This window comes from Crocuta crocuta, unplaced genomic scaffold (assembly GCF_008692635.1).
Source record: "Crocuta crocuta isolate KB4526 unplaced genomic scaffold, BGI_CrCroc_1.0 scaffold102, whole genome shotgun sequence".
Lineage (NCBI taxonomy): Eukaryota > Metazoa > Chordata > Mammalia > Carnivora > Hyaenidae > Crocuta > Crocuta crocuta.
Window position 1 is genome coordinate 4,278,919 of NW_027530019.1, and position 24,809 is coordinate 4,303,727.

General features: G+C 41.2%; 1 protein-coding gene across 2 annotated transcripts in view; it reads right to left on the minus strand.

Annotated features, from left to right (window-relative positions):
* SLC27A2 (solute carrier family 27 member 2) overlaps window positions 1–24,809 on the minus strand; it is a 42,186-nt gene that overhangs the window by 2,694 nt on the left and 14,683 nt on the right. Inside the window, exons 3-8 of one of the 2 annotated variants that reach the window (XM_077764321.1) lie at window positions 22,833–22,991; window positions 21,667–21,791; window positions 9,225–9,419; window positions 6,824–6,914; window positions 4,728–4,926; window positions 3,190–3,287 (exon numbers count right to left, since the gene is read on the minus strand). In XM_077764321.1, coding sequence (XP_077620447.1) covers window positions 3,190–3,287; window positions 4,728–4,926; window positions 6,824–6,914; window positions 9,225–9,419; window positions 21,667–21,791; window positions 22,833–22,991 — 867 coding nt within the window. The remainder of the gene's footprint in view (window positions 1–3,189; window positions 3,288–4,727; window positions 4,927–6,823; window positions 6,915–9,224; window positions 9,420–21,666; window positions 21,792–22,832; window positions 22,992–24,809) is intronic. The other variant, XM_077764322.1, reaches the window with a different exon arrangement.

The following is a 24,809-nucleotide window of genomic DNA, read 5'->3' on the forward strand; positions in this document are numbered from 1 at the left end:
AAGAAGGCAGGAAACAAGAGGAAACATTTTAAAAGAAAGGAAATCCACGCCTACACAGTTCGCCATGTATCTGAAGGAGGGAGGCAGGGCACAGGACCCTCTTTCTCTAGGGGTCCCTGGTAGCTGGTAGCTCGCTCAAAAGCAACCATCTCAGGAAGCTCAAATGTCTCCAATTAGCTTCTTTTCGAATCAAGGCAGAGGCTGATGCAACAGAAATCTTTAGCACTGACTGGCTCCTTGTCTCTTGCTCTGACAGAGACTGTGCCCAACTGACGAATAGACCTATTGAGTCTCAGGTCTCTGCCCCAGCTCCCAAGGGTTGGTTTGGGGCTAGTTCAGCTCTAGGGGACAGGTTCCAGTTTACAACTGTTTTGGCCAGAGTTTCTCTAGAGCTGCACTGTCCAGTATGGTAGCCACTGGTTTCACTTAGCTATCAAAATTAATTCTAATAACTTAAATTCAGTTCTTCAGTTGTACTAGCCACATTTCAAGTCCTTAGTAGCTATGTGGTGGTTACTGGCTACCATACTGGACAGTACAAGATATAGAGCATTTGCATCATTGCAGAAAGTTCTGTTGAGAACAAAAAGTTCTAAAAAGTATTTGGGAAGTTCTGGGGACATCTAATAAAACTCAGCTGGGCTTACACTTTGGTGTACGTTCCTGGTCCAAAGCTGAGATCTGTGAAGGCCTTGTTGAGCGCTTTGATACTGAAATTCACCCCGGTAGATTGCCTTCTTCTGGATAGACCTGCACATTTCTGGGCTGCAATAAGGCTGGCCGTGTGCCTAGCCTGCCAGCCAGTGGCCAGCATGGCATTGAGAATCTCAGAATCTGAAAACTGAGAGATGCTTCTCAGTTTATCTTTAATATTTCTTTTTTTCCCATTTTATTTGAGAGAGAGGAGAGAGAGAGAGAGAGAGAGAGAGAGGGGCAGGCAGTGGAGGGTCAGAGGGAGAGAGAGAGAGAATCTCAAGCAGGCTCCATACATACAAGTCAGTGCAGACCCTGACTGGAGGCTCTATCCCACGACCATGAGATCATGAGCTGAGCCAAAATCAAGAGTTGGATGCTCAACTGATTGAGCCACCCAGGTGCCCCTATCTTTAATCTTTCAATGCTGCAAGAATTCTCACAGGATCTTGAGTGGACATCCAGCTTATCTACACGCCTCAGCTGGTGGGCCATTCCCCACTCAGGAGACAGGCTTTTGTGTTGTTAATCCTTCTTGTTAGTGGAGTCATCTCAGGCTAAAATTTGCCCTTGGTCATTTCAATCCTTTCGCTCTTGTTCTGCTCACTGGGGCATCACAAGCATACTGGCTCCTTGCTCTACCTGACTGCCTTCCATGTGAAAACCATTAACCTCCTCTTTTTTCTGTTCTAGATCAGTGACTCCCAAACCGTAGTGGTTGTTAGAGTCCCTTGGGGACTAAAAGAAGACATGAAGTGTCTGAGTCTCAAACCCCAGAGGTTCTGATCCATTAGATCTAGGCTTTAAAAAGTCTCCCAGATTGAATCACTGTACTCTACACCTGAGACTAATATTTCACTGCAGGTTAACTAGTTTGAATTTCAATAACTGAAAAAAAGTGAAAGTTTCCCAGATGATTCTGATGATTGGCCAGACAAGGCTTCAGTGCTTCTCAGAACTTAGTATTTTTAAAAATTTGTGGTAACACACGCATAACATAAAATTCAGCATTTTAATCATTCTAAAGTGTCCAATTCAGTGGTGTTTGGTATATTCACAATGTTGTACAACTATCACCAGTATCTAGTTCTAGAACATTTTCATCACCCCCAAATCAGACTTCATTGTTTTTAAGAATCACTGGGGGGTTTGTTAAAAACACAGCTCCCTGGGCCTCACCCCAGAGATTCTGATACAGTAGGTCTGGGGGTGGCCTGAGAAATCATGTTGTTTCACAAGCTCCCCAGTGGTGCTGGGCCAGGGGCCTGCTCTGAAAAGCACTGGACTCAATCCTCCCAATCCATTCCCCAGATTCTCTCACTTTCACATGCACATTCTTTTGTGTTGTTACCTAAATTCAGCATTTAGAGATGCACGCAACACTGAGGTGGGGTCTGTGAGAGCCCAGCGCGGCGTGATGGCTGACAACCATGCCATGGGCCCTTGTGTTAACTCAGCCCACATTCCAGCATGAGCAGCATGTTGCACCCCTCACACTCTGTGACCTAAGATGTGGCTGCACTCATGTCACTGTCATAGGGCTGGAGAGGAACAGGCAAGAGAAAGTCTCAAATATTCTTTAAAAGGAAAAAAAATAAAAGACAGCACAAGGTCACGTGAAACCACCACAGCTCAGGAAAGAGAGACTCTTGGATTTCTGTTCTGGGTATAGGTGAGAATGCCAAATACTCAGTTCTGGGGGAGTACTGCTATCCATGGCACCTCAGAGTTGGACAGTGACTTGGAGGTTTTAATCCTCTCCCATCTATATAATTAAAACAATTTCTTCTCATGATGACACTTATGTATACATCTGGTAGATATGTGTTTAGTATTTATGTAATTGAAGCGAATGACTTCTCTTAACAATCTCAGCTGCAGGGCTGATATTACCTCTAATTTTAGTGCTTTGCCTGAAATCAAACAGCCCCACGTACTGGAGCCAAGTACCTGAAGTCAGACCTCCGCTCTCCCCACTCTGCTGGCAGAGGCCAATCCGCAGATGAAGGCTTGGTGACACCACTCTGTGTGATGATTCTGAAACTCACTAGGGTGGGCTGGGGTCAAGGGTGTGTTTTAAAAGAAGTCTGGACAAAGGAAGCTCCTTTTCAGTTTTTTTCTCCTAGCAACTATACTTGCTGTTTCTTGTGATTCTCAGTTTCGAGGCCGAAATATCATTTCCCCACTATCAAGCCTGACGCATCTTTTCCCAAGGCGTGCCAAGTGTCGTGTGGGACCCAGCATCTTGCAGAGATCTGGCTTGCCCGAGAGCCCAAGAACAGATGGGGAGCTGAGCCACAGAGAAAGGCCAAGTTCAGATGTGCTGACATGGCTGGTTTATGATGGAATATAAAGCAGACTTCAGTCCCTTACTCGCAGGTGGCTGGAGGAGGTCAGTTCTCCAGCAGGCAGGCAAAAGTGATGACAAACTTTGCCCTGGGGTTAAAATGATGCTCGGTTACTGTATGGGTTTCCGCATAGACTTATTGTGCATACCTGGTACAGACACTCCATAAACGTTTACTTCCTGGATGAAATCAACCAGTCCTACGATATCAGCGACTTCAGTGGTGGCCACATTTTCCCCTTTCCAGCTGGAAGAAAAGGCAAGGTTAGCAGAGGTTACTGGGGGTCCCTGGCCCACGTTGCCATGGCAAAGCTTGCATCCCCTCTAGGCCCTTGTAAGGTGTCTGGATTTGTTTTTCATTCTCTGCTCCCAAGTTCCCCTAAGCTTAGGCACAGGAGAGGCATCCTGCTTAAGAAACAAAAGACAAAGGCAGAGACAAAGGCATTTAAATAATAAAATGTGGAATTCCAATCTCACCACATGAAACACAATACAAAGAATGATGTTGTTCTAATGCTGAAATACAGGTTTGGCCCAAGAAAGGTACTGAAAATCAGAAACAAATCTCAATGACTTTTTGTTGTGTTTAGGTCTCTCACTTTTCTCACTCACTAACTCTGGTTGGTTTCATACCTGTATTTCAGGGTCTTACGGCAATGGGAAAGCTTTGAATAGCACATAAAATACCATGCTTTATTTGCAGGGAGATTATAACCTTAGTACCCAATCTACATTTGTCTACTTAATAAAACTTTAAAATTTGTCTACATTTAAAAATTCTTTAGATCTCCTGAAAGTATCTTTTTAGTAACATGAAGGTTGCATAAAATCATGGTATGGATCCTGAGTCATGGAATACTCTAGAGACGGAAGGAACCCTCCGGATCATTGGGAGCTTCATTTCATGGGTGAAAAATCTTACCTGCGTTGATGGCACAGCTGGCCAGGAGTAGGGGTGAGCCTAGGAGCTCACTTCTCCTCATTCATATTCTTGCTCTTCCTACTACAGCCAGATACCTTCCATCCCTTCCTCATTCATTCATGCAAAAGCAAACACGTGTGTCAAGCACTGTGCTAGGTGCTGGGGAGTGAACAGCAGACACAGGCCTAGCCTCAGGGAGGCCAGGAAGGAAGCTGATTAAACCAAAGTGTCATGAAAGAGTTTCATAGTCTTATTATAAAGACCTTCACATTTCATGGTGCTGACTTGGGTTTCTGTGGGAAACTTAGGGATGGAGAGTGGAAGGGAGGTGACAAGTAGATTTCAGAAACCCTTACTTCCTCTTCAGCAAGATCAACTCCACATTAGCTTGCATTTGTTTTATCTGAAGAAAAGCCCCAGTATTGGAAACAGTGTGAAAACCCCTGGGTCTCCTAGGGGTGCCTGGTAACAACTGAGGATAAATGAGAGAAACTGGATGCACTGTTAGTTAGGCTCCAAAAATCAGGCACGTGTTTTTTGCCTACTTCTCATCTGGAGTTGCTCAACCAAGTTATCTGTGCATTGCAGAGTGACACTGCCTGTGCTTTTTTCCTTATTTTCTGGGATTACAGAAGTTTGGATGGACACGCCAAAGAGACAGAGAGAAATGGGGCACTGTAGCCAAAGTGAAATGCAATTCCAACTTAGGAGTAAGCCAAATTGTGCATGTGTTTGGTTTTGACTCAATAATTCAAAGAAACCCACCGGAAAGTATCTCCAACTCTGTCATGAAAGTAGATGAAATTTTCATGGTCAATCATTAAGAGATCTCCACTATTGAAATAGAGGTCTCCTTTCTTAAAGACATCTCTCAGTTTTTTCCTCTCAGTCTGAGTACTTTCTCCAGTATAGCCACTAAAAGGTGTAAATTGTGTGATTCTGCAAATAAGGAGTCCAACTTCACCTAAGACAGAAGAAAGTAAATTTTTATTTTATGTGCTAGCAGTAGGCAAAAGGCAAATTTTATTATTAACATCCTCATAAATCTGTTACCATATACTCAAAAATGGACATCTTAAAACATGGCCCTTAAATCTACAAATACAATTTTTTAACCTTACAGAGGCTGGAACTAGACCTGTCTTCGACAATGAAAAAATTAAAGATTTTCTTTGTAATTAAAAAACCCTCAGAAAAATGGAGTGCACCATTATTCAAGTTGCATGTTTTCAGTTACCTCTCCTTTTTTTTTTTTTTTTTTTTTTAACGTAGGCTTCATGCTCAGTGTGGAATTCATGACCCTGAGATTAAGACCTGAACTGAGATCTAGAGTCGGATGCTTAACTGACTGAGCCTCGCAGGTACCCTTTCAGTTACCTTTATTATAAACGTTTAAAAAGCTGATAAAACATTTATTTCATTTTCTATGTACAGTAGCAACATTTACATGCTTATCATTTCAATAATCCACATATAGTAGGAATTAGTTTTTGAACTTACAAATGAAAGATATTTTCTCCTTTACCTCAGTCTTTAATTTTCCATAACCTAAGACAACTCACAAGTGAAATATCCCCATTATCCCATCTTAATTTTATAGCATTTCCAAGATGTAAACGTATAAAATTCTCTTTCAATCTGTTTTGATTGATTAGATGCATATTTTCCAAATTCTAGATCTTGAAGTTTCAATATATTTGTTTATAAAGTTGATCTTAAATTCTCTGAAAAGCAACTGTTTTCAAAATAATTTTTATCCCACTTTACATCAAATACGTATGTCCCTCATCTAACCCTAAGTCGTGCCAATGGGCATTGCCCCAGTTATTAAATTAACCCTGGGCTGAAATTAGCATATAAGATCTTTTTCCAAACTATTCCCGGATTTTAGAATTTGTAATAGAGGTACCTGGGTGGCTCAGTTGGTTAAGTGTCTGACTCTTGATTTCAGCTTAGGTCATGGTCCCAGGGTTGTGGGATTGAGCCCTGCCTCATGGGATTGAGTCCCACATTAGGCTCCACATTGACAGGGCAAAGCCTGATTGGGATTCTCTCTCTTCCTCTCTCTCTGCCCTCCTCCTCTTGCACTCCTCCCCCCGAAATAAGTAAATAAACTTTAAAAAAAGATAAAAACAATGAACAGGGAGTTTTGAAACATGTAGGGTATGTCTGAATTCAGATATATGGTAGAGTGGGAGCGACAGAGGTCATGAGAGAGAATTTTCATTTAGCAACTCTGCATTTTTCGTTCCTTGATAGAAATGTTAAAAAAAAAATGGCCAGCTTTGCAGCAAAATAACACAATGATAAGAAGTGGTGAATGCTAAAGAACAAAAACCTAAGAAACCAAAGAATGAACCAACCAAACAAAACAACTGTTGCCGTACACTCCAGTGGCAACAAGCTGGCCACAGGAAGTGTACTTTCCATGTGTGTCCACGGGTATATCCTGTATGTACATATAGACGCCATACACACAGATACAGCATTCCATGTGGCCACACACTTGTCATTCTAAAAATGCTAGTATTTTATTGAAAAATGATTTACACACATAATTGGACAAATCTAAACTTGAAGGTAAAGACCTTGTAAAGCTATCCCTTTCTTCAAAACACTTACCTCATACTCAAGAAGTCAAGCTAGGTTTCAAAGTATAATTATGTTACACGTAGTGGTAAGTTATTACCTTTTGGAATTTCTGTAACTACTTCTGAGGGTACTTAAGGAAACCTCTTTTATTTCCCCACTCTAAAAAAATGTCACCATGTATTCATTTTAGCAATGATATGCTAGTTCTTAACAGTCACTTGACCAAGTTAAGAAAAGGCACAGGTTAGCGGAACAAAAATCGACTGTACCTTTGGGAATTCGTATGCAATATCCATTTCCATCTCGGACAGGTTCATCTTTCTCCACATCATATTTAATCAGCTCATAAGCTATGGCTTTCTAGCAAAATTAAAACGTATCATTTTAAATACAAATTCTTTGACATTTTCCCCTTTTTATTGTGGTACAGCACACATGAAGTACAAAAAGTACACTATCTTTAGTGTCCAGCTTGATAAAATTACATATTGACACGCCCATGTTACTACCACCCAGACCAGGAAATAAAACATTTCAGGTACTGTAAAAAGTTTCCCCTGGCTCCCTTTCTTTCAAGATAACCTCTATTCTGACTTATTGTCATCAGTTAGTGTTTAAAAAAAAATGTTTTAAATGTTTATTTACTTTTGAGAGAAAGAGAGACAGAAAGCAAGCATAGGAGGGGTAGAGAGAGAAGGGGACAGAGAATCTGAAGCAGGTTCAGGCCCTGAGCTGTCAGCACAGAGCCAGACATGGGGCTCGAACTAATGAACTGTGAGAGCATGACCTGAGCCGAAGTCAGACAGACTGGGCCATCCAGGTGCCCCACCATCAAATAGTCTTACACTTGGAATAAATGAAATAAGAAATGAAATATATGCCTTTGTGCTGCTGCTTTCATTGTACATGATATCTGTTACTCATCTAGCCATGTTAGTGTTTTTTTCAGTGGTTTGTTTTTTATTGCCATGGCATTTTCCTTGCAGGAATAGGCACAATTGATCTATCCTTCTGTTAACTCGCATCTGGACTGTTTCTAGTTTTAGACTATTAAAAATGATGCTGTTATGAATACTCTTATTACATGGGTTTTGGTGAACATATCACAATGGATTTTAAAAGTCCTATAGGCCACTGTTAGATGATTCATGTTTCTACCTGTTCCCCAATATATTTAAAGTTCAATGGTACAATTATTTCATGCCTGTGGCTATAAAACTATTAACACTCTCTCATATTTATATTTCACATATTTCAATGGCATAAGAATTTAAGTGTATGTAGTTTAGTAAGATTAATCAGTATATTATTTTCTCTACTAATATTCTCTACTATTACTTTCCCTAGACAGGATTTAGATGTAATGACTAGCCATGATTACTGTGTCCATTTCAAATTTTATATTTAATGGTAGCAAATAACCATTACAAGGCAAGTAGTATTCATAGTCAACAAATGGAGAGCTTGTTTATTTGCAAGGGTATAAAAAATTTGGGGCTGGTAACCAATGCTTCTTTCCACATCAGTTGCAGGGACATCTTCTCTTTCTATTTCAGTTAAAAAATATCTTCTTGTTTTCTGTTTGGTTTTGCTTTCATTGTTTTAGAGAGAGAGAGACAGAGCACACAAGCCAGGGAGAGATGGAGAGGGGGAAAAGAGAGAGAGAGAGAGAGAGAGAGAGAATCTTAAGCAAGCTCCATCCTGATCACAGAGCCTGAAGTGGGGCTTGATCCCTGGGATCATGACCTGAGCCAAAATCAAGAAAGATCTGGGTAATCAACCAACTGAGACACCCAAGTGCCCCTCTTCTTGTTGAAAGCAGAAAAACTGAGAATAAAACATGGCAATCCATGGATGAGGAGCAAAGAACTAGTAATACATAGCACCGACTTCCAAAGTTCTCAGGTTTGGTTTAAAACAAAAGTTTCCTCGCAACTCATCTTCTTGAGGGTCAGTAGTAACAACGTAGATATTTTGCACCATGTCTCAACTCAGCTTTCTGCCCTTTTTTGTTCTGAACTGCATTAGACCTGGGTCTCCAATGTCCAGGCTTGGTACAGGTAGAGCTGAAGCTAACTAGAAAAGACTGACCTTATCAGCAGTGGCTCCCGTGGGGAGTAGGAAACTGATTCTTAGTCTGTGGCAGCGGTGCCCAGTAGATTTTCTGTGATGATGGAAATGTTCTACATCAGTACAGCTCAGGGGTGACACCCTGCACCTGCATACATGTGAAGCTCCCCAGGTGACTGTGATTTCACAGTGTGTGGTAAACCTACGGAACTGGCAACCTTCTGGAGTTTGGTCACATGCCTGTATAAATGGCATCAGGAAGACTTCACACAAGTTGCAGATAGCAAAGGTGTAATAGATTGTTATTAAGAGAAAGTAAGATTTTTAGGGGTGCCTGGGTGGCTAAGTCGGTTAAGTGTCCAGCTCTTGACTTCGGCTCATGTCATGATCTCATGATTTTGTGAGTTTGTATTGGGCTCGCTGTACTGGGCTCTGTGCTGGCAGGGCAGACCCTGCTTGGGATTCTCTCTCTCCCTCTCTCTTCCTCTCTCTCTGCCCCACTCATGCTGTCTCTGTCTTTCTCAAAATAAACAAACTTTAAAAAAAGTGTTTGCATTCTGAAAACTGGCAACATATACTCTCATATTTCAGTGTACTTACTTTCTGTAGGTAGTTTACTCTTCCGACAGCACCAATTTTTCTCGTATAATTCATAAAGCCAATATTGCCTTCAGTGGAAGCGTAGAACTCATAAATGCAAATGTCCCCAAATCTCCTGATGAATTCCCTCCACACATCTCCTCGCAAGCCATTTCCCACTGCCATTCTCACTCTATGGACACGATCATTTGGTTTCTGTGGTAGGAGGAGGAAACACCCAATTGAAACGTCTCTGGAGCCCATACTTACACACTAGTGATTGCCTTTACATTTCTACATATTCATGATGGTTAGGAATTCACCTTCGGGCACACCTTTTCTGTTACTCACATACATGACACCTCCTCTCCGCCAACACCTGCAGTTTAAGCCACCAGCTGTAACTCTGATTTAATAACCAAAAGAATAGGCTTTTAGCACTTTGATTTTTAAGAGGCAAGGTAAGATAATTTGATAGAACTAAGTAATGCCAATATTTAACCCATCTAATCTGAAGCTAGAGGAGTGTGCTGATTGTTTATTTGATGGGGCTGGTGAATCTCAGTGAATTGCCAGAAAGGAGGAAAGATCTACCAAAGACTGACAGTCTGAAGCAACAATGTTCACTTGATGAGGAAGAAGAAAACTGGAAACACAGTGCAAGGAGAGACGTAATGGTTTTCCACAGAGTCATCGCTATTGGGGCCTCAGGGGACTGGAGAGAAGACTCTTGATCATGTCCTCATTTCGGATAGACCGAGAGGCTATAAAACCAGGTAGAGCTGAACGAAGACAATGAAACTGTCCCAGTGGGATTGGGAAGGGGAAGAGAGAGAGGAAGCTGGCTCCCAGTTGCCTCAGGTGGCCTGGGAGGAATACGCTTTGCTATAAATACAAATCACAAAGGATAAGTTGTTTTGAGTGTAAGGAACTGAAAGGAGAGCTTGTGTCCGCAAGAGGTGGAGTTAGGACCAGGCTGCTTTCCATGCAACCGCAATCATTTATGAGGCCCCTACAAATATGTCCAAACCAACCCAGAGTAACTTAAATGATATTTTATATTAATAAGGCAATTTATGTCCTCCAGGAGATCACAGCCTGGTGGCAGAGAAAGGTAAATAAGTATAACCTTAACTGGAAAATTCTGTAACTCTACGACCTTTAAGAGAAAATAGAATGGAATGGGTAAGAGTGCTTGGTAACTAGGCTTCTCCTCTCACATTAAGTGTTAATTTCTATGATCGGACCACGACTTGCTTACATGAGCAAAGATCTGAAAAGCATTTCCTACGTTATTTCCCATTCTGTGAAATCACTATAAAGTTATTTTGGAGTAGGGTTCCTCTTTGAAAAAGAACTATTGGAACAGGGAGGCTGGCAGTTCTCTGATAAGGGGGCAGGCCTTGGATGTGGCAGTTCAAAACCAAACCAAAACAAACCTTGGATTGATTTTCATGCGAAAGGAGGCAATAGGTCAGGAGAGCAGTGTATATGCATTTCATTTCTGAGTAGCTCCTTGGTCAAAAGACCTGACCTCTTTCAGAAGTCCTAACCAGAGAGGTGGACAGATCCTGGTCACCGGTAAAAATTGGGCCCCTTGTGTTGCCTTCCTGAGGAGGAAATGTGTAGAGACAGGGGTCTCACGCCAGTAGTTGTTCCTAACCAGAGTGTTCAGGAGAGTTACCTGAGAAGACTTTTGAACTGCATGAATCTTAGACATTATGACTGAATGGGAATCTACTGTCTTCATCAGCTACCTAGGTCATGGAGTCTATAGAGCGTTCTCAATTTATGATGACAGTACATTCCAATTAACCCACCATCCATTACAAATATTGTAAGTCACAAATGCATTTAATTCACCTACTGAACATTATAGCTTAACCTAGCATACCTCAAATGTGTTTGGAACAGGTACATCAGCCTATTGTTGGGCAAAATCGTCTAACACAAAGCCTGTTTTATAATATGGTGTTGAATAGCTCACGTAATTGATTGAATACTGTGAGAAACAGAATGGTTGTGTGAGTATCAGTTGTTCATCCTCATGATCTCGTGGCTGCCTGGGGGCTGTGGCTCACTGTGGCTGCCCAGGGCCACGAGAGAGTATCATGCCATATATTGCTAGATGGGAAAAGATCAAAATTCAAAATTCAATGTATGGCTTCTGAGCGTAGATCACCTTCACACCATCGTAAAGCCAAACATTCATAGGTCAAACCATCAGAAGTTGAGGACCATCTGTATTTCCTTCTATAATCACCAAGTACGTCTAAGTAGGAAGACCATACGTCTAGTTTGTCAGGGCCAACCCTGGTTTATGCTGTTGTCCTGATGTGCTTATCAATCACACTCTCTCACTCTCAAGTATCCCCATCTGGACGGTGAATCGCAGGGTCACCCTTCCAGAAGGCACTATTCCCAGTAAGGATTGTAAGCTTTTCAGAGATCACCCTCACCACCCATAGTACTGTCCCTCACTGCCCCTCCAGGAAGAAAACATCATAAAATATTTGAAGAATACTGATTTTGGATTAAAAATAACCTCTGGACCCAGGGCTTACATGCCCCCGGGCCTGCGGGAGAAGCTCCAAACCAGCATTCCAGTGTGTGTAAACCCAAGACCTTACTAATCCATATGCAGCCCACAATCACCCCCTTAATTCATTTCCTTTCCTAATGGGTGGTGAACATCTGTCTCCCCGGCTTGGACTGTAAACTCCTGTGAGGCCAAATATATCCCTATATCATCGGCACTAAAACACAGTGTCTGCACCTGTGTTTTGCCTACAGTGCGATAAAAGAAGGAATAACCTCCACCAGGAAGCCCTCAAGTTCCCTGACAGTTAATGGCTGGGACATCAGTACAAGGGCAGGGCCTGGGGCACAGGGGAGTTGCAGGGGCCTGGGGTGCCTGGGAAGCAGGCCAGCCTCACAGGTGCGGCTGTCACCTGCGAGTGGCAGGTAGCTGGGCTCAGAGTCACAATACCAACAGCTCAGTTTTCATCACGACCTGAAGGATCTTATTACACCAGCAGAAGGGATTAAGGTTCTAAGCTGGAAGTGTTTGTGCACACAACCTGGGAGGCCCTGGAGCCTTCTGAGATGTCTGGTTGTCACCTAAGTTTTGCTCACCACTGGTTAAGAGTACAGGGTGTGACTCGAGTCTTCCTTCCCATGGGAGAAGCCGTGTTCCTTTATCACCAAAGTCGCTCCTCAAAGGAGTGTTTTAAGTCAAGGGTCACCGGCTCAATTTTTCTTCAATAAGGATCAAACCTTCCATTCTACCTCAGAGGTGAAGGGTCACATGAAAACACCCCAGGAGGACTTAAATCTACACCAGGATTTAATGACTGAATGGTGAGAGGTCAGGGTGTCCAGAGAGGAATGGAAAGCACCAGGCAAACAGAGTAAACAGAAAACGTTTATGGAGGGCTTTACTCCTATGTGCCAGGTATTTGACCTTAATTGTCTTACTCAGATTTCTATAGAATCCTACTGAAATGTGATAGGTAATAAAAGTATTTGCCTCAATTACAATTGAGGAAGCAGAGCCTCAAAATGATGAAAATAATTTGCCGGAGATTATACAGGTAACAACATAGTTGCTCCGAGATTGAAATCCAAATCTATGTGACTGTAGAGAGAAGTCTTCCTTTTAGTTAAAAAGCAAACAAACAAAATACGTGGCACACACGTGGTTTAACAGTCAAAGTACTGGCAGCCTTTTAATTGGTGAATATTGTCACCCCACTTACCTGCCTCTGTCCTTTGCCCCTGTTCTACCAGCTGGAGGCAGACACTTTCCACTCTTGTAGCCGCTTCCTCTTCTCTCCATTTTCTAAATTAAATGTTTATTCTGCTTTCTTTTGATTCATCCCTTTTAGACATTGTTTATTGATTTTCTGTCGTGTTAGAGGAAGACGAAGCTCTCTATCATCCTCTCCAGTTTTTCCAATATGACAGTTTTTGGTAAATCAATATTCAGTGCTCACATTATTTTGCTCATAATCCACTACTGATGAGCCAAGGAATATGCTACAATCAAATTCTTGAGTAAATTTTAAGTTTTCCTAGAATTAGCTGCCTCCTGCCCCTTTGCTTTGTGTTCTTAGTTTCGATTCATAGGTCTTTCTTCACCCCCCTCAACAGCCTCAAAATACAGTGTTCCTTATTGTGAAATCAGCCAGATGCTAGAATTTCCTTTTTCAATCCCTTACGCTTCCTTTTAGCCTTCTGCCCCAGTCTGGACTGGTTCCTCTCTGGACCTGGGATTCCCTTTGCCCCTCCTTCCTGGCTCCTGGCTTCTCAGCTCTCCTCACCCTCCTATTTGCATGGAACACTTTCCCTAGTAACTTCCTAAGGGAGGGTGTAGAGGAGGTAAACTATTTTGAGACCTTGGATGTCTGAAAATATTCTTATTGTATACTCAATTGATAATTTTATTGGCTATGGAACTCTAGATAGGCAATACAGGCGATACTTTTTACTTACAATTATGAAGGCACTGACTTTCCAGTGTCCAGTCTTCCAGCTAACAGTGTTGATGTTGCCAAGTCAAAATGTTATTCTTATAGAATCTTTCCTCTCTCTCTCCCTCTCTCTCCTTTTGGTAGTCTTAAGTTTCATCCTGGTGTAGTGTTAAAATTTTTAATTCCACTCATTTTATTGGGTACCCATCTGGCTCTTTCAATCTGTCCTTCAGTTCTGGGAAATTTTCTTTCCTTTAAATTTTTTTTTTTTTTAATCTTTAAAAGCTATATCTCTTCAGCATTGTTTTTATTTCCAAATTGGCTGGCCATTACTATTTTCATTTCACTTTTTAAAAATATTAAAGTTTTATTCTTTCTTTATTTTTTTATTGAAGGATAGCTGACATATAATGTCTTATTAGTTTCAGGTGTACCACAAAGTGATTTGAGAATTCCATACATTAGTCAATGTTCACCATGATAAGTGAATGTTATTACATGATTATTGACTATATTCCCCATGCTGTGCTCTTTGCCCCTATGACTTTTTTTTAGTTTATAAAAATCTCTTATGCCCCTTCACCTATTTCACCCATCCCCTTGTCCCTCTCCCTTGTGACAACCACCAGCTTGGTCTCTGCATTTATGATTCTGTTCTGCTTTTGTGTTCATTTTGCTTTTTAGATTCCACATGAGTGGAATCATATGGTATTTGTCTTCCTCTGACTGACTTATTTCACTTAGCACTGTACTCTCTAGGTCTATCCATGTTGTTGCAAATGGCAAGATCTCATTCTTTTCTATAGCTGAGTAATAATATTCCTTTNCTTGTATTACTTCCTTGATAATATCCTCCTCTCCATTTTCTCTATTTTATTTTACTAATTTTCTGTTAATTAGATGGTTGGACCTCTTGGATTGATCTTCTATTTTCTTATCTTGTCTCCCCTCACATCCACCATGTTATCTTTTCTCCAACTTTCTCAAGTTTATTTTCCAAACTTTTATGAATTAGACAATTTAAATCATATTTTTATTTTTAGCAGGTTTTATTAGTTTCTTTGTAGCATACTATTCTTGTTTTATGGAGAGAATATCTCTTCTAACAGCTCTGAGGATATTAATTATAGGTTTTTGGAAGTTTCTCCTGCTCTTTGAGTTGATGCTGTTTCTTCTATTCTTTTGGTGATATTTCCTATTGGAGGCTTTCCTCAGGTGTATGCTGATCCTTGACATCTGTTCATGCTCAGAAGTAAGCCAAGTAAAAGACATTTGAGGAGTTTTGTGTGCAGAGGCAGTGACTATTGCCAAGAGGGCTGCATGGTCCTGTGACAGGGTGGTTTGACCTGCGAATTAGACTACTCTATTCTCCTGCTATCAGCATAAACTGGCTATGGAATTCTAGAAGCTGTGCAGGGAAAGGGAGCTGGTGGTCTCTCTGGTTAATAAGTAGATATTTACCCAGTATCTTCAGTGCCTCATCCCTGCCATCCTCCACTGCCCTCATCCCCTCATCCCTGCTGTCATTGAGTTCACAGCTCTTCTAGGTCTTCTCAAGAGAATAAACCTCCCGTCTCCTACATGGGTGAGAGAGGGGAGCCGAGGTCTAGCTACTGCCTATACAGATTTTCCAAAATCCTTGTTTTCAGGCCTGAAGCCTGATCCCATCACTAGTTGTATTTGGTGCCTTTGATTTCTCATGTTTCAGGAAGTCAATCAGCTTCCTTCTTGTTGGTACCAGCCTATTAGGTTTCACCTTTCTTACTACTGTGATGTCACTGACCTTCATCTTTCAGCCCTTGTACTATGTAATTTCCTGTTGCAATGCCTCTTAGTTTCTAAGAGATTCAGCTTGTATGTCTTTTCCTCGGTCTCCTTGTTTTGGAAGATTTTAAAGAGGTGAGAAGGCAGAAGGCATTTACCATCTTAAAAAAAAGCACTCCTGAGTCCATGATCTTGACAACTAACTTACTACACTTTAGCGCAGCTCCCTCGGGAGAAAAGAAAGCTTCCACCGATAGGAATAAAAGGACGAGGCTCAATTTCTCTGCTTTACCAAAGAGGGCTCTCTCCCTGCAGTGCATCTTCCCACTTGTGAAGCCAAAGGCACTGTCTAAGACTCTCCCCATCACTCTTCCACGGAAGGCCTATGAGTGGTGCTTTGTCATGCACATTTAAGGCTCAGCAGAGCAAAGCCCTTGACACCTGGCCCAGCCAACCAGCCTGGCCTCCGGCTATACTGCTTGCAGCTCCTGATGTATACTGCTTGCAGCTCCTGATACGACAGGCCCTTCCTTGCACTCTGCACGCGCTACTCCGCTACTCTGGGTAACCAGAAGCCCTTCCTTAGAAGTGCATTGTTGGAAAGCATCTCTGCACCCTTCCAAACTCACCTTCTCAGGTAAACCTCCTCTGATTCTGCTCTCTTTCCTTTGTTCATTTTTCTGATTTCATTCCTTTCCTCCACCCCCTACCCCTGGCCTGGCCCCCACAAGTCAAACTGGTCACTCTCCACCCTGTGCTGCTAAATACCCCTCCATTCTGTTTTCTGTCCGAACGGAGGTGATGCAGAGACAGATTCTAGGCTGGGAAAGGACCACAGAGGTTGCCTAATTTTGGAGGGAAGGCAGATGACACTAGGGAGGTAACAGTAAAGAAGTAAGTTGAGTCTATTTAACGGTCTCGGGGTCCTGGTCTGTCTTATTTCCTCTTCTAAATATCACAACTTGTATGTGTGGCCCCTGGAACTCTTTTCTGGTTCCCTTTTCCTTCTCCCCTCTGCTCCTCCCACCCTGGCCATGTGCCTAGCAAGCAGTACAAAGCCTCACTTAGACCCATCCTACAGCTTCAGCCCCTAACTGGAGTAACACTGAGCTTTAGCAGTGTCTGTTCCTCACATATTTTCCCCCTAAACGACACTGTTTTTTAAAGACAACTACATAAACAAAATGGGAGATGACAGGTGCACACTGCAGAAAATGAACCAGACTGGACTTTCGTTGTAAACAGGTACTCCGGATGCTAAGCTCCAGATATAACAATGGAAGACAGGTACCATGGTGAAAGAATTTTCAATAATCAATAACACTGGAAATTAACTAGTCAACAGCTTTGTGAGCCAACTCCCACTCAACCTTAGATGAAAGTGATTGACTAGTTTGAATATCTTCTCTTCTTTCTTCCTTCATGCCGGTGGGGCAGAATTTCATCGATTCCTTTGATGATATGTATGGAGTACCTACTATGAGCTGCACATTCTTAGGCACTGAGGGTAATGATAATAATGGCTACTATTTGTTGATTATTTACTAAATGCTAGGTACTTTATTTCCATATACATCATCTCATTTTTGTCTTTACATCTCCCTATGAAGTAGGTATGTTCTACCATTTATCCTGCTGAATGATGGGGAGGTGAAAGAGACTTAAACTGTCCTGCTCAAATAGTAGAGTTGGGTTTCAGACCTGCCCACTGCAGAGTCCTGGCTCTTAAGCACTACATTATTCCCCTGAGCCAAATCTGAACCCTGCAGTAAGGGTGGCTGCTGGAATTCCTCCCTAGTCCTCTGCTCTATCAGGGAGCTACTGAATATGATTAAGACAAGGGACAAGCACAGTGGCCTTGACCTCTCTGACACAGTCTCAGATTCTACTAGTGAGCAGTGCCATGTCTGTGGAGGGTTGCCATTTGGTTTATCTGTTCAGCTGCAGCAGGAATTGCCTCCCTGATATCCACTGCTTGGGGGGCTGGTAATGTTAGCCTGCTCTAGGTGGCTCTAAGAGCAAGAAACTTCCTGATTACACTGATCCAGAGCCTTCCACCAAGTATTCTAGTTTTATCCACTTTTGTTTGAGAAGTCCTTTTGACACAATCTTTCTTTAAGTTCCCTTTAAATCCATAGAATCTGGGTTTTCTACTGTGATCTATTTTTTTAAAAAAATATGGTTAAATACATATAACGCAATTTCATATCTTACCCATTTAAAAACGCACAGTTCAGTGGCATTAAATTCATTCATTATGTTGGGCAACCATCACCCATCCATCACCAGAACTCTTTCATCTTGTAAAACTCAAATGCCATACCCATTAAACAATAACTCTGTATTCTCCCCTGCTCCTAGCCCCTGGCAATCCACCATTCCACTTTCTGTCTCTATGATTTTGACTACTCTAAGTAGCATACTCTAAAAATCATACAGTATTTGCTTTTTTGTGATAGGCTGTTTCACTTAACATAATGTCCTCAAGGTTCATCCATGCTGTAGCATACTGCAGAATTTCCTTCCTTTTTAAGGCTAAATAATATTCCATTGTATGCACATACCATATCTGACTTGTCCATTCATCCATTCTTGAGCCCTTGGGTTTCTTCCACACTTTAGTTATTACGAATAATTCTCTTGTGAACATGAACATACAAATAATTCTTTGAGACCTTGCTTTCCGTTCTTTTGGGTATGGGACCCAGAAATGGAATTGGTGGATCATAAAGTAATTTTATTTTGAATGTTTTGAGGAACTGCCATGCTGTTTTCATGGTGCTGCACCAGTTACATCCCATCAATGGTGCACAAGGGTTCTAATTTCTCCATACTCTCATCAATGCTGCTTGTTAGCTCTTATTATTATTTTTTTTATATATAGTAGCCATCCTAACGAGAATGAAGTGGAATTTTACTATAGTTTTGATTTGCATTTGCCTGATGATTAGTGCCGTTGAACATTTTTTCATATGCTTCTTGGCCATTGTATGTCTTCTTTGGAGAGATGTCTATTTAAGTCCTTTGTCTATATTTGAATCAGGTTCTTTATTTGTTACTGAGGTTTAGGAGTTCTCTATATATTCTAAATATTAATATCTCATAAGATATGTTATTTGCAAATATTTTTCTCCCATTCCGTATGCTGCATTTTTACTCTGTTGGTAGTGTCTTCTGAGGCAGAGTTTTGAAAAATTTACCAAGTCCACTTTGGCTATTCTTTCCTTTGCCACCTATGGCTTTGGTGTCACGTTCAAGAAATCAGTGCCAAATCCAATGTCATAAAGTTTTATTGTGTGTTTTCTTCTGAGACTTTTATTGCTTTAGGTCTTAAATTTAGGTCTTTTTTCTGTTTTGAGTCAATTTTTGTACACAGTGTGAGGTAAGGGTCCAACTTCATTCTTTTGCATGTGGATATTCAGTTTTCCCAGTGCTGTTTATTGAAAAGACTGGCTGTCCTTTCCCCAGTGAATGGTCTTGGCACCTTTGTCGAAAATCATTTGACACATATGAGGGCTTATTTCTGGGCTCTCTATTCTATTTCACCAGTTTCTATGTCTGTCTTTACATTGGTACCATATTGTTTTGATTATTATAGACTTGTAGAAAGTTTTGAAATTAGGAAGTATAAATTTCTGTTTTGTTCTTTTCAGGGTTGCTTTGGCTACTTGGAGTCCCTTGAGACTCCATATGAATTTTAGGATAAGTTTGTTCTGGTTTTTGCAAAAAGTGTCATTAAGATTTTGATAGGAATTGCATTGAATCTATAGGTCACTTTGGGTAGTAGCAACAATGTAATAATACTAAGTGTTCCAATCTGTGAATATAGGGTGTGTTTTCATTTATTTATGTCTTCTTTAATTTCTTTCATCCATGTTTTCTAGTTTTCATTTATGTGTCTTTCACTTCCTTGGTTAAGTTAATCCCTAAGGATTTTATGTTACTGTTTTTTTGATGTCATTGTTTTTTGTAATTGTCTTTTCAGATTTTTCATTGTTAGTGTATAGAAATACAACTGATTATTGTGTATTGACTTTGTATCTTGCTACTTTGCTGAATTCATTTATTAGCAAAAACTGTTTTTTGTCTTAAGGATTTTCTCTATATAAGCTCCTTTCATTAAAAAAAATCTTTAGCCGAAAGTTTTCTTGAGGTAACGTTGATTATTCCTTATAATTCTCCTAAGTATTTTTAAGACAAACCAGAATTCAGGGGTAGGGGAGAAGCAAGAGCAAACAGAAACTCTATATCTACTTCTAGATTTGATATATTACATGAATTATACAACTAACCAGCATATATTTTGATGATATAAAACCCCAATAACATTTTGTTTTTCAGCATCTGAGACAACATTATGAGGAAGGAGAAAGGTGGAACTATTTATATGTGAGTGTGTAGAAGCCTGAAAGAGCTACACAAACATGTTTATTTTCCTCAAGTCAACACGCCCTCCCCCAGGAGACTTCTAACTGACAAAGGGATGTCTTTGAGGCCGAGAAGAAAAGCCAAACAGAAGGGCTCCATATGGATTTCTGAGTTTTAATAGAGAGGCATGCAATCTTGAGCGCCAGATGGGGTACTGACTTAAAAAAAATTCAATAATGGCATCGACAGAAATTGCTGTGAGAAAGGTCCTAATCCAGCTCACGGCTAATTATGATGCTCATGAAGCTGATGAATTCTTTGCCTAAATCAGAATAATATGTGCTAAGGCTAAACATTTCAGGGAGAATATATTACCTCTCTTAAGTTAATCATACATCTTTCAAGGGCCATAATTTAGAGGTTCATTCAACAGAGTTTGTTGATGCCCAGAACGTGCGAGATACACATCTCAGTGTCAGAGATCTGGCAGTGAACAAAGCCCCTGGGGCATGGGACGTTAATTTAACTGGAGGAGAGAGAAAATAGTCATCTAAACCTGTACTATGTCAGGAGGGACAGTACTGTGAAAAGCAGTCACCCATAAGAAGGATGGTAAGGGGTGAGGTGATATATGTGTTAATTAGTAGAAGGGGCCACTCTGATGAGCTGATGAGGGCAGACATTGAATGAAGTGAGGAGAGGAAGACCTGGGGCAGAAGCATCCTAGATTTCTTTCCACATTACACAGCAGCTGTTATACAAGTTGAACATAACAGGTGCTTCTAAATAGCAATTTATCAACTTAGTAATCCTCTGAGTTTGCTGTCTAACAATGACTGAAAAGACTAAAAGAAGCAGAGTCTGGTGAGTTTACTGCATTGTCTGGTCTAGTGGTTCTCACCTGGGGTTGATTTTGTCTGCCAGAGGATATCTGGTAATGTCTGAAGACATTTTGATTATCACAGCCTGGGAGGAGGGAGAGGGTTCTATGGCCATGTCCTGTGTAAATGCCAAAGATGCTTCTAAACATCTACAGTGCACTGAATAACTCCATACAGCAAAGAATGAATGGGCACCAAAGGTCAGCAGTGTCGCTGTTGAGAAACCTTGATTTGGGCCCTGGGCAGGCTGCCAGACCCCTGATGAGAGTTGAGGGACTAGGCAGGAGAGGTTCTTTTGAACAGTCCCATCAAGATATCTGGACATCTGCAAACAGAGTAGATCCAAGGCCTTTGGAGTAACCTTAGGGTGTCTGCTCCCAGCTTGTTAACCAACGTTTCAGATGGTTTCAAAGCCACATGGGGATTTATTTAAGCAACATTAAGGAAAAGTTTCCTGTGGGTCTTGTGGTAGAAGACAAGTAAGGATACAAGATGTGGTCCCTGCCATCAAAGACTTTATAGCTTAGAGAGGATAGAAGGTATGAAGACAAATACTTGTAATGTGACAAGGGCCATAAAGGGGTAGAAGAAGTCCAATGATGTAAGGGAAGGGAGTAATGGCTTGTTGGAGTGACACAAATAGGTTTAACATAGGAGGTATCATTTGAACCGGGAACTGACAGTGAGAAGGCTTTAACCGAGTAGAGAGGGAAGTGGAGGATATGCTAGGTAGAGGGCGAGATGTGAAAACAGGTAAAAAGTAGGGAATAATAATATTAATAGCAACTGCCACCTAGTAAATCCTCTCTATATGATAGGTGCGGTGCCAAACACTTTATCATATTTAGACTACACACAATTGTAGTCTAAAATGAAAACTGATAGATATGTAGGAAGCAGCTGAAACCAGCGTGACCCGAAGTTACTTGGATTCCTATCTTATTCATCTCAAAAGGAAGGAAGCATCAGAAGCATTACCTGGGGTGAGTTGCACAAATAGCGAAGAAGTTCACCAATATACTGAATGACAGTGACATTATATTTTCTGCAGTCATCCCAAAACTGGCTGGCTGAAAATTTGTTCCGCAAAACAAGAGTCGCACCTGCAGAGAAGTGTATATAAAGTGTTAATGAAGAGATGCTACAAAAAACCTCCCTGGTTATATTTGTCATTTTTGAAAGGTAGAACTTTATGGATTATATTCACAAACAAGTTTTGAGTATTAGTTATGCTTTTTTTCTTCTTTAGAGTGTATCTATGGTGCTTACGCAAATGTGCGAGCAATGAATTAGTCCCTTGGGAGCCTCAAAGTCCCCCTTTCTTGAAGAGCCCAGCTATATGATCAGGCCCAGTCAGTCGTTCCTGGCTGATGTGAAGGCTGGTACTGAGGCTGGGGTAAGTATTTTATAGCTGATCTATAAGTTGATGAGGGAAAAAAACAGAGGCTTGGGCCATCACACATGCATTCATATATGTATGTGGATATATGTTATTACATACACATATATGATTAAAATGAAATGCCACATGGGAGAAAAAAATACCTTTTTTTTTATTTAGAGAGTTAGAGATGGCTTTCTGGAAGAGGTGGACATTGGACTGAGCCTTAATGTATACAAGCGGCATAAAGCCTACTGAAAGGAAAAATGATGGTGACTCTAACTTGAAGGGCAACATTTCAGAAAGAAAGAGAAGAGATGGAAAGTCAGGTATTCTGCCCAGAGCTGAGGAGCTGCATGAGTAGGGAAGAAAAAAGTAGGGTGGGGATGGCTAAGGGAGAAGTTTACATTAGAGGCTGATGGAGATCCACATGCAGATTTTGGAAGACGGAAATGACAGAGGGGAATTATTTATGGAACCTAAGAATCAAGTGTCTTAACTTGGATAAAAATATTTTAAAGAAGTTTCCTCCTTGATATTCTGAACATCTGTAGCATTAGTTATCAGACAAGCAGGCACGAGGAAATAGAAATGATTCTAGATATTTGGTGGTGATATGGGAGCCAAATAGCTTTGTTGTTAACATTGAATTAAACGCTGTCCCTGGCAGACAGGAAAGTAGGCAAATTTTGTATTACTTTCCCAGCTGAGCACATGTGAATGTGAACTGAACTCCAGTGCCTTGGTGAGAGAAAAAGCTTACCAGTCGTGATACATCCGTGGAGGCCGACCATAAGTGCAGCGCTGTGATACAAGGGCAGGGTGGTATAGAAGACGTCATCTGCCCTAAGCCTGCTTGCAGTGGCGAGTCCCGTTGCATACCACAGGCGATGGTGATTGATCATGGCGGCTTTCGGGAGACCTTTGCAGATACAAGAGAAGGCATGAGTGAGTCAAGGCTGAGTCATTCACAGACCTGTGGTCTGGGAGAGAGATCTGGCTTAGGAAAGTCCATCATCCAGTGGTTAGAGAATGCATTGGGGAGGGCCATGACCTATTACATCAAGAGTCAGCAAATTTCTTCTGTAAAAGACCAGATAGTCAATGTTTTAGGCTTGGACGATAGCAGCCAACCTCATAAAGGAATGAATGTGGTTGTGTTCCGATAAAGCTCTATTTACAAAATCAGGTTGGGAGGGGCTATATTTGGCGAACGGACCATAGCCTGTTGACACCTGAGTTAGATGGGTAGTATAGTAGTAATTAGAAGAGAAAGGCACGAATGTCTATCAAATTTTTGTTTTGTGCCTGCCACCTTGTAAGATGTTTTCAAAATTTAATTTAATTCTCATAATTAACAAGGCAAGTAAAACTGTATTCTTTAATCCACAGATGAGAAGGCTGAGATTCAGAGACATTAAATAGCTTATTGTGCTCCCATTACTTTCCTTTGCAACCACTTTTTATAAATTTCTTAAGTATTCTTCTAGAATTTCTTTATATAAATACAAGCAAATACAAAGAGTTGCTTATTTGTCCTTGCCCTTTCCTCCATTAAAAAACTCTGCAGGGGTACCTGGGTGGCTGAGTCTGTTAAATGTCTAAATCTTGATTTCGGCTCAGGTCTTGCTATCACAGTTTATGGGTTTGGGTCCCACCTCTGGCTCTGCGCTGACAGCATGGAACCTGTTTGGAATTCTTTCCCTCCTTCCCCTTCTGCCCTTCCCCACTAGCTCTCTCTCTCTCAAAATAAATAAATAACCTTAAAAAAACGCACACCTTTCTGCACTTTATCCCCCCTCTACTTAACAATGTATGGTAGAAAACTGTCCATATTTATACAAAGAAATTTCCCTTATTTATTTATTCATTCATTTATTCTCCTTCTCTCTTACTCTCTCCCTCTCTCTCAGTTGCATCAAGTCCTTTGTATATGTGCATTATCACTTATTTAACTATGTTGCTATTTCAAATGATGCTGCAGTGAATAGCCTGGTCCACACGGTAGTTTACACTATGAATGATGCTGTATTTGTAGGATAAATTTGCTGAAGTGAGATTGCAGGGTCAAAAGATATACAACCTTTGTCATTTTGATAGGTACGGCCACAATGAAACTTATGGGGGCTGTCCCCATTCACTCTCCCACCAGCAATGTCTGGGTGTACCTGTTCCTCAGAGCCCTGCATAGGTATGCTCTCAAATGTTGGATTTTGCCAAACTGAAAGGTGAAAAATGGTATCTCATTGTAATTTTAGTATATTTGAAATTTCTTTCATGTAATATATGTAGCTTTTTTTTGGTAAGACTCTATTAAAAGGATAAATTTATATTGTTTTCCAGGGAAGGAGGCCTGGGTGGCTCAGTCGGTTAAGCGTCCAACTTCCACTCAGGTCATGATCTTGCGGTTCGTGAGTTCGAGCCCCACACTGAGCTCTGTGCTGACAGCTCAGAGCCTGGAGCCTGCTTTGGATTCTGTGTCTCCCTCTCTCTCTGACCCTCCCCCGCTCACAGTCTGTTGTCTCTCTCAAAAATGAATAAACATTAAAAATATTATATTGTTTCCCAGGGAAAGTCAGTTTAGTGGGGGAGGGCACAAAGCCATTACTAAGGGGCTGGGGCTAGATGTTAAGGCCTGAGTGGGTAAATGGGGTTTATAAACAGGAAGATAGTTTTCTGTAGACTCAGATCCTTTCATATTTGATGGTGCCTTTGCTCGGAATTGCCTAAGTAACAGTCA